Source organism: Pantherophis guttatus, chromosome 2 (assembly GCF_059756535.1).
Source record: "Pantherophis guttatus breed Tessera chromosome 2, ASM5975653v1, whole genome shotgun sequence".
Taxonomy (NCBI): domain Eukaryota; kingdom Metazoa; phylum Chordata; class Lepidosauria; order Squamata; family Colubridae; genus Pantherophis; species Pantherophis guttatus.
In genome coordinates, this window is record NC_142064.1 from 129629695 (window position 1) to 129645581 (window position 15887).

The 15887-nt window shown below is 42.1% G+C and overlaps 1 protein-coding gene and 1 long non-coding RNA gene across 8 annotated transcripts in view; one reads left to right on the plus strand and one right to left on the minus strand.

Moving 5' to 3' along the window:
• Window positions 1–15887, minus strand: part of COL2A1 (collagen type II alpha 1 chain) — a 90610-nt gene that overhangs the window by 15086 nt on the left and 59637 nt on the right. For all 7 annotated transcript variants that reach the window (XM_087886701.1, XM_034419183.3, XM_087886700.1 and 4 more), the window contains 13 exons: window positions 14514–14558; window positions 14287–14385; window positions 13728–13835; window positions 13089–13142; window positions 11088–11141; window positions 9353–9406; window positions 8610–8663; window positions 8377–8484; window positions 7645–7698; window positions 4458–4511; window positions 1979–2140; window positions 1772–1879; window positions 302–409 (listed from right to left, as the gene is read on the minus strand). In XM_087886701.1, coding sequence (XP_087742827.1) covers window positions 302–409; window positions 1772–1879; window positions 1979–2140; window positions 4458–4511; window positions 7645–7698; window positions 8377–8484; window positions 8610–8663; window positions 9353–9406; window positions 11088–11141; window positions 13089–13142; window positions 13728–13835; window positions 14287–14385; window positions 14514–14558 — 1062 coding nt within the window. The remainder of the gene's footprint in view (window positions 1–301; window positions 410–1771; window positions 1880–1978; window positions 2141–4457; window positions 4512–7644; window positions 7699–8376; window positions 8485–8609; window positions 8664–9352; window positions 9407–11087; window positions 11142–13088; window positions 13143–13727; window positions 13836–14286; window positions 14386–14513; window positions 14559–15887) is intronic.
• LOC117666498 (uncharacterized) lies at window positions 386–6352 on the plus strand. The gene is made up of 2 exons (XR_004591815.3): window positions 386–470; window positions 6198–6352. It is a non-coding gene; the product is annotated as an uncharacterized LOC117666498 (long non-coding RNA).

Consider the following 15887-nt stretch of genomic DNA (forward strand, 5'->3'; position numbering starts at 1 on the left):
AGACTCAAGGAATAAATATGTTTGGAAACCGGACATATACTCATCATGAACTTGGGGATGACTCTATCAGATACTCCTTGAAACAGAATTCTGAAATATTGGATGTAGTGTCATGCTATGGTCACATTATGCTGCCATCATGCCTTGTCATGAAATAACTCAGCATAATGGGGCAGGATAGATATTTATTTAAATATACATTCTCTTGAGAGGAAGTGTCCATCACAAATTCAGTATGAGAAACCAGAAATGCATTTTTTGTATTCCAGATGAGAAACATGCCTAGGTTAATTAGACTCACCTCACGGCCAGGTTCACCAGAGGGACCAGTCAAACCGGGTGGACCAACTGGGCCAGGTGGGCCTCTATCTCCTGGACCTCCAGGAGATCCTTGTTTACCAGGCTCACCCTGGGGGAAGAAAACCAATTTAAGCATGCAGAAGACTATTTTTGACAGTAAACTGGACAAGGTAAAGTAAAAATCCTATGCCTATTTTTCCTCAAAATTAAGTAGTTGAGCTAAAAATTGTTTGCCCAGTTTTACTCCATAATCATGATGATGAGAAACCTATTTAGTGCAAGGTCGGTTTATGAATTTTAAAACTTGGATGAACTGAAAATTCCCAGAAAAATACTGGCAGAATTGTGTGAGCGACTGATAATGCTTTTTAATTGAGCTATCTCTAATATCCCAATAAAATACTATTTCCTCACCATTTATTTCAGGCAACAAATCATTCCCTCACATAGCCAGTATTTTTCTTTTCTTTTCTACACAGTGTTTGGGTTAGAAGAGTTCACTCTAAGAGAAGAGATAGATTGAATAGGCAGCGACTTGTGCGGTTAAGCAAACGTGAAAAAATAAAGCCTCTTCCTGATTCTGCTGACAGAATCAAACCTAGTAATGGGGGGAAAAATATGATTCCAATCTCCTTTAGGACAATAATTTTCAGACACAGGATGAGAGGTGACTCATCTCACAGATGATAATTAAACCTTGCATTCTGGTATCTTTGATGTCCAGACATGACAAAACATGGGTTTTGTTTTCATATTCGGTAAACTAAGAAAGTCAGAAGATAGATTTATTAAATTTGTATAATTTCTCATTCATAGAATTTCTTTTTTTCCTTATTCAACATTTTAAAATGCTTTATTCGTAAGAGGCTGAATGCAGAGAATGCAATTGATATAGTTCTCACAGATGCTGTGGTGCCATGTTGAAGGGATAACAAGCCAGACTATGAAATATCAACAGAATACTTGGTAAGTAGCAGCTTAATACTATCACTACATTCATGTTGGAAGTGCTACCAAGACGCTTCTGGATGAAAGGATTATAGTCAGTGACATCATCGTTGCCCAGGGGATGGCTGAGCGGGCTCCTTTCGAGTACCCAATATGTTCCCACCGAAGTGGCACCTGTTTATCTACTTGCATTGCATGCTTTTGAACTGTTGGATGGGCAAAGTAACGGGAACTTATTCCGTCACGCGGCTTGCTCTCGGGTTTCGAACTGCTGAGCTGCTGATCTCTCAATGGCTGACTCAGCATCCAGCCACATGAATCACCACAGCCACTTTAGCTTAACGCTCAAAACATTAAAAATTATTATTAACCTAATATCGATTTTGTATAAAAAAAAAAGTGACAAAAACCTTGGATATCTCCCAAATTCAGAAGCTGGAAAATGGACTGTCCTCGAACTGAGCATACATTGTACACTTCTCGATGTATATTTTTCAAGGTTGTTAGCCCTCAAGGTACTTACAGAAGGCCCAGGCAGACCAGGAAAGCCTCTTTCACCTCGCTGACCGGGAAGACCAACTATTCCTCTCTGTCCTGCCAAACCCTGAGGTCCAGGAGGGCCATCTGCACCCTGGCAACAGGAAAGAAAGATGGAAGGGAATGAATTTGCATTAGAAATAACAACAGCCCGAGTCAGTAACTTACACAGGACCACCAGCTGAATACATACAGGAGGGCCATCTTCTCCAGATTCTCCCTTCTCGCCTCCAGGACCAGGAGGGCCTTGCAAACCTGGATCACCAGTACGTCCAACTGGCCCTGCGTCACCACGGGCACCCTTGGGACCGTCTTTTCCAGAAGCACCAGGTGGGCCTGGGGAACCAGGGTTACCCTAGAAAGATAAAAAGCAAATACAATCCTAGGTTGTATAAACAGAGGCATAGAATCAAGATCGCCTGAAGTATTAGTATCACTTTATAAAGCCCTAGTAAGACCATACCTGGAATACTGCAACCAATTTTGGTCACCATACTACACAAAAAATGTTGAGACTTTGGAAAAAGTTCAGAGAAGAGCAACAAAGGTGGACAAAGGCCTGGAGACTATTACATAAGAGCCTTGATAGTACAGTGGCTTAGTGCACCTTGTCACTAACACAGCTGCCTGCAATTTCTGCTGGTTCGAATCTCTCCAAGGCTCAAGGTTGACTCAGCCTTCCATCCTTTCTAAGGTAGGTGAAATGAGGATCCAGTTTGTGGGGGCAATAAGTTGACTTTGTATAAAAATATACAAAGAAAGAAGGCTATTGCTTAACGCATTGTAAGCTGCCCTGAGTCTCCGGAGAAGGACGGCATATAAATCTAATTAAAAAAAAACAAAAAACATATGAAGAACAGCTGCAGGATTTAGGTTTGGCTAGTCTAGAGAAAAGAAGAACTATGGGTGACACGAAAGCAGTATTCTGCTATTGGAGGGGCTGCCACAAAGAAGAGGTTAATTTATTTTCCTAAGCACCAGAAGGCAAGGCAAGAAACAATGGATGGAAACTAATCAAGGAGAGAAGCAATCTGAAATTAAGGAGAAACTGCTTAATACTGAGGACAATTAACCAGTGGCAAGCTTGCCTCCAGAAATTGTGGGCGCTCCATCACTTTTTAAGAAGAATCTAGACAGCCACTTATCTGAAATAGTATAGGTTCTCCTGCTTGAGCAGGGGGCTGGACTAGAAGACCTCCAAGATCCCTTCTAGCTCATTCATTCTAATTCTAAATCATAAACCATCTTAATAAGAAGAAATGTACATGAGTTGGAGTGGTTTGAGGAATCAAGCAACCACCCCGATCTCTTATATAAAAACGAATGCCTTTCAGAGAAAACATGCCTATCTTGCGTAGAAAAGAATGAGCAGCTGTTTGTTTATGGGACATTATAGTTTGAGGTGGCTTATAATGAGAGTTGGGATTTTTCAAAAGGAAGGAAGGAACAATACTCTCTTAAAATTACATAGTATTTCTCTATTTGTCTAAAACCCATCAGAACCTAGAAATAAGGATGGATTCCTGGAAATGCCATTTTTTTGCCAGAAGCTCATAGGCATGGCCAGAATCACAAAAGCTATCAAGTCTACAATTTCTTTTTTATAACATGACCTTGCATACTTCTTCCATCTTGCTAATTCAGCAAGTGTTACTTCCGTCATTAAGAGGGATTCATTTTTCTTCTCTATGATTGGCTCATCTAAATGTCAGTGGAAATTGTTTCTGAATTGTTTTCTACAGCTTTCATTGTTGCTGTGCAACCAGAACTCAGATGACTGGAAAGTCTGAGAGATCACAACTAGCAGACACATCTTTTGTAACAGGAATCAGGACAGACAATGGCATTTGGCACTCTTTTTCAGTGCTACAGCTCCCTCTACTGATATAAAGCCTACAATGGTTTTGTTTCTCTGAAGAAAAGCCAGCGAAGAAGAAACTCATCAAAGTCAATTGGAACTTTGCAACCAATACATTTAAATATATGAATATGTAATTTCTCCTCCTTCAATATTTTGTTTTATTGTATTAATCTGAACCACCCTACGCAACATGGCAAGCTTTTTTAAAAAATGGGATTCTAATTTTATCCTCATAAGCAAGTTAAGGTAAAGGTAAAGGTTCCCCTTGCACATATGTGCTAGTCGTTCCCGACTCTAGGGGGCGGTGCTCATCTCCATTTCAAAGCCGAAGAGTCAGCGCTGTCTGAAGACGTCTCCGTGGTCATGTGGCTGGCATGACTAAACGCCAAAGGCGCACAGAATGCTGTTGCCTTCCCACTAAAGGTGGTCCCTATTTTTCTACTTGCATTTTTTATGTGCTTTTGAACTGTTAAGTTGGCAGAAGCTGGGACAAGTAATGGGAGCTCACCCCATTACGCGGCACTAGGGATTCGAACCGCTGAAGTGCCGACCTTTTGATCGACAAGCTCAGTGTCTTAGCCACTGAGCCACTGTGTCCCTCTGTTAAAGCTAGTTAAATTATGTTTTATTTTGTTTCCTGTTGGAACCTTCGAAACTTTGAACCATCATTTCAGTACCGTAAAATGGTTGAAGCTGGGAAAGAGAGTTTGTGCTTATATATATATATACATATCATTCTTCTTCCTACACTGCTGATATTAAAATGAAAAAAAAACAAGAACAAAACAATGGCAGACAACGAAGAACTCACATTGGGACCAGGTGGTCCAACCCGTCCTGCTGCACCAGGGAATCCGGTGGCGCCCTAGAAAAGAAATAAGATATCATAAGCCAAACACCTCAACAAGCAGCATTTAACATACTGACAAACAAGTGGTGAAGAACCTTCCTCTTGATTTTCTGCCTATTTCTTGAGAAATAAGGTTTAATTTCAGTAATATGCCTCAGAAATTTGCTGGAAAGCGTATCCTGTTGGGATAGAGATGGGAAGATCTCCATACAGTCACAGAGTTCACTGGGTGACTCTGAGCCAATCGTATTACCTCAGTCTAACCAATCCCACATGGTTGCTGTTATGAGGACAAAATGAGGGGTCATCCCAAAAAAGGTTATTTTAGGTCCTTGGAGGAACTGCAGGACGCAAGACATTCATATATAAGGACATGCAATACATTCATTTTTTTTTCTTTTTAAAAGGAAAAAAATCCTTTTGGATTCTGAAGATCAGACAGAGGGCAGATCAGTGGTGAAATGTAAAATTTGTTACTACTGGTTCTGTGGGCGTGGCTTGGTGGGGGGGTAATGTGACCAGGTGGGCATGGCCAACTCTTTTTTTTACTTTTAAAAACATTTTTTCTACAACTTCTTCTGCCAAAGAGGTTGTAAATAAATGCTTTTAAAAGCCTCTGATGATCAGGCAACTCAGCTGGGATCGCCAGAGGCTTTTAAAAGCATTTTTCCCCCCCTACAACCTCTTCGGCCGAAGAGGTTGCAGAAAAAATGCTTTTAAAAGCCTCTTACGATCCCAGCTGAGCCGCACAATCATCAGAGGCTTTTTTTTTTTTACTTTTAAAAGCATTTTTTCCAGCGGAAGAGGTTGTAGAAAAAATGCTTTTAAAATAAAAAAAACAGCCTCTGATGATCGCACCGCTCAGCTGGGCATGGGGGTGGGGGTGGGGGGTGGCGCAGGGATTTTTGCTACCGGTTCTTCAAACCACCCAGTGCCATCGCTACCAGATCAGTCGATCTGGTCCAAACCGGGAGCATTTCACTCCTGGGGCAGATATTCTAAGGAAGACCTATATGGCCCTGCTGGCATTTACAATAAAGAAGAAGGGATGTGCTTCCTTCCAAATTTGGATGGAGGGGACTAGCACTTTCAGGAGATATAAATGGCAGATTGCTTGTTTGTGTTAATTCCATTAACAGACTAAGTCTACTAAACACATTTCCTAGTAGATTTAGGAAAACTAATCCCAAATCCCCAACCAATATTTTTTAAATTCAGAAGCAGGTAGATTTTTTTTTTTTTACTTGCTGGACACCCTGGGTAGGTCATAGGTGGTCTCACACAAAGATTGCCCTGCTAGGTGGGACTAGTTACAAAATAAGTTTTAAGGAGAAGGGAAGCTATCCGTATCTATCCTTTATGTTTCTCCTGGAGGGACATGGTACATGGTCTTCTTTGTCCTGAAGGAATGGGAGGTGGGCATACTTCCAAAGAAGCATTAGCCTTTGGCTACCAGGCATTTTTATTTCCTAAAAATGCTAATGGAGATGTATATTTCCAAATACTCTTCGAAATAAATATTATGTTGACAGTTTGCTTTGCAGCATGACTGCTTCCCATTTCACTTCATGTTTAATTTAACAAAAAAAAAGAACATTAGAAAGTCAGATGAGGCAGAGAACCTTAGGCAATATAAGGTTTTGTGGGCACTGTACTGTACAAGGGTATTAAATTGAAATATTTTTTTGCTCTAATTTGCAGCCCATCAGAACATCCACATTCACTAAAAGCATCTGGCAAGACAATTAGTTCACAGATGGGTACAGACTGAGTTGCAATCTTCTCTTTTCTACAAGGTAAAGGTATAATTTGCCACTTCCCGAGAAAGAGTGATTAATAAAAGCATCTCCTATTGATTTGACTCATTTGCATCTTCTAAGGTCAGCCTGGAGACCAGCAAGGACAGTGACTTTATTCTCTTAAGAAAAACATAACGAAGACATGTCCTGTAAGACATGCACTATGAAATGCTGAGCATAATGCCACCAAAAGAAGCCTTCCCCAATACAACTCTCTCCAGGGGAAGGAAAAAGATTACTCCCATTCCAGCCATCAGAACTATGATGGAATTTATGAGTCAACATGCTGGGAATACAAAGATTGGGAGTGGGGTGGCTGATTTACATTAATTTGCAGTAACCTAAAATCCAAAGGCAGGATTAAAGATAAACCTCTCACTTGATGGTATATTAAGGTAGGGTGTTATTTTTAAATCACAATCCAGGTTGTTTGTGATTATCTTTTTTTGGGATGGTTTTTAACAGGCCCACAGCCTCCTCCTAAATCAGGGGTCTGCAACCTTAAACACTCAAAGAGCCACTTGGACCCATTTCCCACAGAAAAGAAAACACCGGGAGCCACAAAACCCTTCCCGTGCCTGACTATTTTTTGAGTGGCCACAAAACTAGCACATGTAGTTGAATTAAACGTTCTGTTTTCTTCTGAAACTTTTCTTTTTTTGGATTTATCCATGGTTGGCCTACCGGGGGTTGAAAAGCTCAGTAAATTGTTTGCCGTCAGGTCCCGCACATTGGCGGTTATGACGCATATTTTGAGTGACAGAGCGGCAGCAGAGGGATGAAAGAGCCACATGTGGCTCCAGAGCCGCAGGTTGCTGACCCCTGTCCTAAATATTTAATCAAGTCTAACACTGCTTAGATTTTTTTTTTTTTTTAGATCAGTTCAGATTGAGCAGTACTGCCATCTAGCGGGCAACTGTGACATGACATTGGTAAAGCATCTTTTTGTGCTACCATTATTTTTGTACACAATAAGATAAAGAGTCAACAATAGGATGTGGAATCCTTTTTTGTCTTGAAGCCGCATTTTCATTCATCTCCGGACATCTGTTTTGACATAGGTTAGAATAAAAGTGGAAAGGGTGTCCCCTGAGGTTATTCTTCAGATACCAGCTACAAAGTCAAGCGGAATAACTATTGACTTGAATTCTCCAATACGCACTGTTCATCTACATAGCAGATAATTCCCCTTATCGTTACCCACATCATTTTAAAGAACGGTGTCACAGCACATCTCATTCACACTAGTAGTAGGGATGCCATAAAGGAAAGCTGTGAACAATGAGCATTAACGTTATGCTTTTAGGCTGCATGGGGAAAAAAAAGCAATTGATTCACCAAATACTCACTGGGGGTCCTTGTGCACCACGAGCTCCTTTTGGACCTGTCACGCCAGTTGGACCCTGTTAAAAAGCAAAATGACAACAGGAAATTGGGATGTTTTTCATGCACCTTTCATCACTAGTCTATGTATCATTTTGTTCAGCAGCAACTACCCCAGTTCTTCCACCCCCTCTGAGAGATCTCCCAGCATTCAGAAGCTATGCCTGTGGTGCTGTTGGATATAGTACTAACTTCATGGTAAAGGTAAAGGTTCCCTTGCATATATGTGCTAGTCGTTCCCGACTCTAGGGGGCAGTGCTCATCTCTGTTTCAAAGCCGAGGAGCCAGCACTGTCCGAAGACGTCTCCATGGTAATGTGGCCAGCATGACTAAACGCCAAAGGTGCACGGAACGCTGTTACCTTCCCACCAAAGGTGGTCCCTATTTTTCTACTTGCATTTTTACGTGCTTTCGAACTGCTAGGTTGGCAGAAGCTGGGACAAGTAACGGGAGCTCACCCCGTTACACAGCACTAGGGATTCGAACTGCCGAACTGCCAACCTTTCTGATTGACAAGCTCAGCATCTTAGCCATTGAGCCACCGTGTCCTTCTTCATGACTTTATGGACAATGTGTTAAACCTGTGTGCACTTTTGGGTTAGCAACTGGAAAATCCCTGCTTTACAAATTCTGTGTGTGTGTGTGTGTTTGTGTGAGTGAGTGCACACACTTTCAATTCAGGAAGTGGTTTCACTGACCTGTGGACCGGGAGCACCAGATGGCCCTTGTGGACCAGGGGATCCAGCATCTCCTTTCTGGCCAGATGCACCTTGCTCGCCTTTAGCACCAGGCTGGCCATCAGCACCCTGCATTGGGGAGAAAAGTGGGAGAGGCGGGGGAGGGGGAGGGGAAGAATCCACAATGATTAGACTTCGGGGACCATTTAATAATACAGAAGTGTGACAGGTTGGAACTGTCATGCGATACTCACAGGGGGGCCAGCAAACCCAGCGGGGCCAGGAGGTCCAGTTTCTCCACGCTCACCCTAAAACAGAAAGAGCAGTCGGGAATGGAAAGGAGCCGAAGTCACAGACCTCAACCACACCATAGCTGGCCAATTTCTTTAGCTGCAGGGGCAGTTCTGTTTTCTAGAGGCTAGTCCAGAGATAGGATCTCTCCAGCTGTTCCCCAGACAATGGGATCTGTAATAAGGCTGCTGTGACCCAACAGATACGCTTCCTACGGCTCAGACATTATAAAGCAATTGTTTAGGAACACATTGTTTCCTAAGATATTCTCGGAGATCTTGCAAATTATCTTTTCAGAACAGCCCACAGGGTAGCTCTGCAGCACTGTGGAGTTCTTTTTTAGACACTGTTGCTATTCTGCATTAATAACAAGAGTGAGCGGCTTTTCCTTTCTACAGCTTGGAGAATTTCATGAGTTATCAGCTAGCCTCTAATGGGCTTTTCTACTGGTAGATGCTAATCAGAACAGCCAGAGCCTTCCGAGTTGATCTCTACATAGTGCAATTGGGGGGAAAGGGAGCCAATTTTCTCTTCATATGGGAAACAATTCCATAAAAGTACATCTACATTTGTCCCTATGCTACCCATAGGAATTTTAGTAGTTTCCTATTAGGATTTCTATAATGATGTGGGCCAGCCTGAATCTCTTTCCCCTGTTCACCCCAACAAACTTCACTGGAAGGTTTCACAATGAGAGCAAACTTACAGGGGCACCCCGAGTACCAGCAGCTCCACTTGGGCCAGGGGGACCTGATTCACCCTGCAGGGACAGAAAGAAGATGAAAATAAGATCATGGAGTGTTTGTTGCTGAAAGAGAATCTCTTCCGCCATTGCCAAAGGCGGTAGCTCAGAACACAATATGGGATTAAATGGCTAGTAGGATGAATGGTGCTGAGTTTTCTTAATATGATGAGAAGACGCATTAACAGGTAGTCCTCGACTTACAACAGCTTGTTTAGTGACCGTTCGAAGTTACAACGGCACTGAGAAAAACTGACTTATGACTGTTTTTCACACTTATGACCGTTGCAGCATCCCCATGGTCACGTGATTTACATTTGGATGCTTGACAGCTGGTTCATATTTATGACGGTTGCAGTGTCCCGGGGTCACGTGATCCCCTTTTGCGACCTTCTGACAAGCAAAGACAATGGGGAAGGCACTTAACAACCGTGTGACTAATTTAACAACTTCAGTGATTCACTTAAGAAATGTGGCAAGGAAAGTGGTAAAATGGGGCAAAACTCACTTAACAAATTTCAACATAAATTCTGGGCTGAATTGCGGTTGTAAGTTGAGGATGACCTGTACTGTAAAAATTACACTTTTAATATTTTGATAGTTTATTTAACAGAGCAACTAAACCATTGGGCACCATAAGGAATTAAGAACAAGAAGACAATTCTTGCTCATGTCACGATTGTATTGTAAACAGTGCTGATATAGTAGGGGGAAACTGGCTGAGAGTTGCATACACTGTGGAGACCAGCCAAACTAACTAAGGATAGAAGATAAATGGATTCCACTGAGCAGGACAACAAAAGAGCCAAAGTAAATAGATCATTAGCAACGGGTTCTTCCTACTGAACAGTCCTCATTGCTAGAACTTCTGATTCTGGTTTCTTCCTAAACCCTAGGAAGCGAGAAAATTCAAATGCACAAGAAGTCAATAAGTCCATCAATGTAAACATGACAGGGTTATCAGTACAATTCTAAACTTATGAAACCAAATTGATACTTCCTCCCCCATGTTTTCCTCATCTCTCTGGATCTAGGTCATAAAGCATAGCTAATGTGATTTCTTATTGTGTTTACTGTTCCATGTATACTTTTTGTCATAAAGAATAGTTTCCAAGGCTCCTCAAAGGCATAGAAATAGCTATTAAGGCACTCTAAAAAGACTTGTGGTGGCGCAGTGGATAGAATGCAGTACTGCAGGCTAATTCTGCCAACTGCCAGCAGTTCGATTCTCACCGGCTCAGGGTTGACTCAGCCTTCCATCCTTCCAAGGTCAGTAAAATGAGGACCCAGATTGTTGGGGGCAATAGGCTGACTCTATAAACTGCTTAGAGAGGGCTGTAAAGCACTGTGAAGCTACATATCCGTCTAAGTGCTATTTGCTAATCCACAGTCACACCCCAAATTCTCAATGCCGGGTGATAGGAAACATTACAGTGGTGGGTTGCCCCCGGTTCGGACCACTTCGCAAGAACCAGTAGTAAAACCAGCGGGAGGCTCTGCCCACTGCCCCGGATGTCATCATAGGCCATATGCGCATGTGCGAGCGAAGCACGCACGTGCGATCAATTGCGAACCGGTAGTAAAAGTAAGTAGAACCCACCCCTGAAACATTACTGTCGAAGCAGAACTATTTAGAGAACTTACATGTGGCCTCTAGCTGTCTACCTGCCACATGACCTAACGAGACAGGACCTCTTACCTTCTCTCCACTAGGGCCAGCAGGACCGGTAGGACCAATGGGACCACTCAAGCCCTGACAATGGAGAAAATAAAGAGTTAGATATGCTGATACAAAGCAAGATCAAAGCTATCCCAACCTTGTGTTCATATCCTCACCTATTAAATTAAAATAGGTCCAAATCAAACTAGTGACTTCCTTCATCCATTTCACCCTTTTTCCTTGAATCTGCCCATTTATTTTACAATTCAAAGCCATTCCACACACGTAAATTGCACAAAACACAATGCTTCAATCAAGTTATATTGATTTTTCTATAGCGCCGTCAGTGTTCCTCCGCCTGATCTAATGGCCCACTAGAAAATAGAACGGTAAACATTTTTCTTAACTAGTTATTCCCAGCCTTTTTCTAATTTAATACTGTTAGCATTTCAACCACAGTATGTGGGTTTGGATCTCGGTCTGAGTCCACCATGATTCCTTCCTGCCTCTATGTCCTTCCATATCGCGTTATCTAATACGGTTAAGGAATGAACAGAGGCAGTGCAGCTGCAACACCACCATGGCAGTAAAATACTGAACAAGATTTGGGAACTAAATCCTGTTCATGGCCAACTTCGATCCTCCATCTAGTTCAGCATATTGGAAAACATGTGTTGTAGCCCGCCAGCGGAGCTGATGGCTGACTCAGATAGTGAGGAGGTTGGGGAGGAACATGGGCCAGTCCTGGAATCTGGGGAAGGTTCTGATGAGTGCTCTGCGTCGGAGGCAGAGATGAGGCCAGGGCCGTCCGACAGTTATCAGCTGCCTTCGGAGTCAGATATCAGTGGGGCAGAAGAACAGCTGGAACCTGTTCCCGATGTGCGCATGCACAGAGTTGCCAGGAGAAGGGAATAGCTAAGGAACAAGGGCCGACTCAGGAGTAAAGGCACAGGTGGACGGTGAGTGGCCCCTCCCATAGGGAGTAAAAAGGAGCGAAAGGGGAGTGGAGTTTGCAGGAGACAATAAGTTCAATTCATTAAGGTGAAGATCTGTTCCTGACTTCTTGCCAAGTAATTGCTGCTACAGGCATTTGGAAGATATCGGCCTGGCCACTCTCCAAGCCTGATAAAGGTCTGTAGTTGTGAAATCTCATGAAAGACTGTTTGTCGGGACTTTGCTGGAGAGAAATTCCATTTAATCTACATAAAAGAGGTTTTATTGGGATGAGGAGCCTGCTTCATGATCTTGGGAAGCCTAGGTCAGAACAGCATGAAAATAAAAGGCTTTGATTGGGAGTCCAGGATGTTGTCCATAAAAGCTCCCACCTCCTGCTGCCATTCCTCCATAAAGGAGAAGATGAGATGTTACCACCACAGCCTGTATCTTCCTGGAGTATTGTCCCAATTCAATACTTGGGTCCATTGCCGATGTGCCTTCATTGAACACACCGGGCAATGCACCCCTTATGCCTTTGTCCCATATTGGGGTTACAGTTTAGCAAGCTAAGCACTTATGACTTAATTCTAAAGCTTTAAACCTTAACTAAGCCTTTTTTAAAAAATTGATCCTTGATTAGGGATTTGGGTCTTCTCTCTATTGGAGAAAACAAGGTGCTACCATCACAGACTGTATCCTCTTTCCTAAAGAAAACACAGGACAACACCGGAGTAAATTATCTAAGGGTGGTTGGATGGTAAGGAGGGCTGACTCTGAAAAGGGCGAGAAGACTTGCTCAATAAGAATATCTCACTCAGTAAGAGAAGCTTCATCACACACACCAACATAGACATAAACACACATGCAAGCACACCTCAGCTTTAACAGTATTAGAATATCCTGCAGTTTAATCTATTTTAATTAAGCTCTCTGTTAGATTAATAGTTATTGTCAAGGTTCTCTGGAGCTTGGCACTAACGAAAGTCTAGGATTATAGACCAATATGTTACATATTCCCCCTCCCCACCAGCCATCCACTCATTTCATTAACTAGAAATGTTGCTGCCTTAAGAGAAGAGAAACTGATTTCTGCTGTGGACATACTCGGCTGCCATCTTTGCCAGGAGCACCTTCTGGGCCTTTCTCACCAGCATCACCCTGTTGGGAAAATACCAAAGAAATAATGACTGTAAGTAGCCCATATCAACTTGGAACTCTGATCCCTTAGACTGCGATTTTCAGCTGTTGTCTATTGTTTAATTTTATGAAACTTTAAGAAAAATGACAACATTTATTTAAAAAAAAACATAGTGTTATTATTTTAAAAAAACATACAAATTAAACAGCAATATAACTATTCCTTGTGTGTCCAATCACACTTGGCCAATAAAGAATTCTGTTCTGTTCTGTTCTGTTCTGTTCTGTTCTGTTCTATTCTATTCTATTCTATTCTATTCTATTCTATTCTATTCTATTCTATTCTACTATAATGCCACTGTAAATAAAAATCCATAATTAAAACACCTAACCTTTTTTAAAAATGAAGATATATTTTAAAAACATTTTATTAAACTATAGAGAGAATAAAAAAAACTAAAGAGGAAAAAACACAGGAAACTGGGGGGAATTAAAAAAAAACATTATAAGCAACTAAACAAAACCCAACACTTAAAAAAAAACCAGCAACTCCAACTCTTGAAAATATGGTGCTATGAAATTTTATGGAAAATCGCTACTACTTACCCTGTCTCCCTTTGGTCCAGGAATACCTCCAGCTCCTCTCTCACCAGGCATTCCCTGCAGACCTGGGGGGCCTTGGGCTCCAGGAGGCCCAGCAGGACCAGCTGCACCCTAGGGAAGAAAAGCAATATAGGTTACAACATGGAACTGCACTAGATAATAGTCAGAGGAGAGCCAGCTTGATGTAGTGGTTAAAGCAACGAGCTAGGACGTGGGAGTTGTAGTCCTGCCTTAGGCATAAAGCCAGCTAGGTTATCCTGGGCCAGGCTATCTCTCTCTCAGCCCTAGAAGGGAGGCAATGGCAAACTTGCCAAAAAATTGCAGAGAACTGAAGTGGTCTTCTCCAACCTGGTGCTTTCCAGATGTGCTGGATTTCAACATCCAATCCACACTGACCAAAGCATTGTGGGATTTGATTAAACACTTCTGGTGGGCACCAGGCTGAGGAAGAGTCCAATGCCTTTTGTGTGGGGGGGGGGGGGGGGAGGGTTGGCAGCCACTAGGCGGCAAAACGTATCAGCTTCATTACAGAGTAAGAAAATAAGGCAAAAAAGCAGCCTACCTTGGGTCCATCAGTACCAGGGGTACCGGGAAGTCCTCGACCACCAGCCAAGCCTTGGGCACCTGCAGGTCCACGTTCTCCTGGGAAGCCACGTTCACCCTAGAAAGGAGAGATTTTCCTTAGTGCCATTGAGATTCTATACAGATAAGTAGTGAGCCAAGCTGCTGTTTCAGCAGCTCCACTTATGAGTAAGTTCAGGGGCTCAAATTGAACTGTAGGTGACTTACTCTGGGACCAACGAGACCAGGAGTACCAGCTTCTCCAGGAACACCCTGAAAACAAAACAAAAGAGTTAAAAACAGAAGGAGAGGGGAAGAAGCTACTAACGTACCTTCCTAAAACTTGCACGTCTCCCTATTAGCCATTAAGAAATATGGCAAGCTAAAAAAACAAAATCCATAGATCCAGGTGAAGAATAATTCAACTCACACATTAACTTTTAATTTGGATGAACATCTTTTCAGCTTTTTCACTTTTAAACATTACTTTTAAACAGTGTTGGGATTCAAATAATTTAACAACTGGTTCTCTGCCCTAATGACCAGCTAAGTAGGCATGGCTCGGTGGTAATGTGACTGTGTGGGCGTGTCCAACTCAACATCACTCACATTGTAATACCTTAGCTGTTACAATGTAATAAGGATTAACCAGAGAGGCAATTTCTGTAAGCAGGGCAATAAAGATTAGGCTAGAAACACCAGAATGTTTCCTTCCTGCCTTCCTTACAGGATTAGCCCTGTAAAGTGGAAAAAAAACAAAATAAGATTTCTTCCAACAACCGGTTCTCTGAACTGCTTAGAAAATTAACAACCGGTTCTCCCAAATAGGTGCGAACTGGCTGAATCCCACCACTGCTTTTAAGGTCATATTGAGGGAAAAGAAACCTCTACAAGGCAAAGTCATAATGAGAATTATATTCTGGAGACATTGCTTGTGTTTCTGATCACACACGGCCATGGTTGAAAAGTTTGATCAATATGATGATTCTGTCTATTATTACAAATATGTTAAGTGGTTCTAGGAATACCCGAAAGTCAAATATCAGCATTTTGGAGTGATGTATATTGCTTCCTGCACTGAATACCTACTGAATATATCAGCAATGATTCGTAATTTCTATTTAGGAGTAGCAGAAAGTTCCTTGGCACCTTGAAACATCTAATTTACTTTTCATACTGAAAATCTGTTGCATAAGCATAAATTGGATGGTTATCTAGCAGAGATTTTCTAGTAGACCCTGCATTGAGCAGGTGATTGAACGAAATGCTTTCTACAGTCCATTCCAACCTCTATGATATTATCCCTTACAGACACTAGTTTATCAGCCTGGGGATATTCAGCATGCAAACACAGAATGCCCAGTGCAAACTAATACACTTCATGAAGTATATTTTTTTCATCAGAAAAATGATATCATAAGAAACTCCTCTCAGCTTCACTGCAGAATTCTGCAATTCTATTGTTTGGCTTAGCTGCTAATGAATAATTTATAATCCATCGGGATCAGGAGGGACCAAGTTACCACCCCACCCATCAAAAAGTTGCTTTTTTCAGAAGAATTCTTTTGTTGCACCTGACCACTACCCTTTCAATGATTAGAG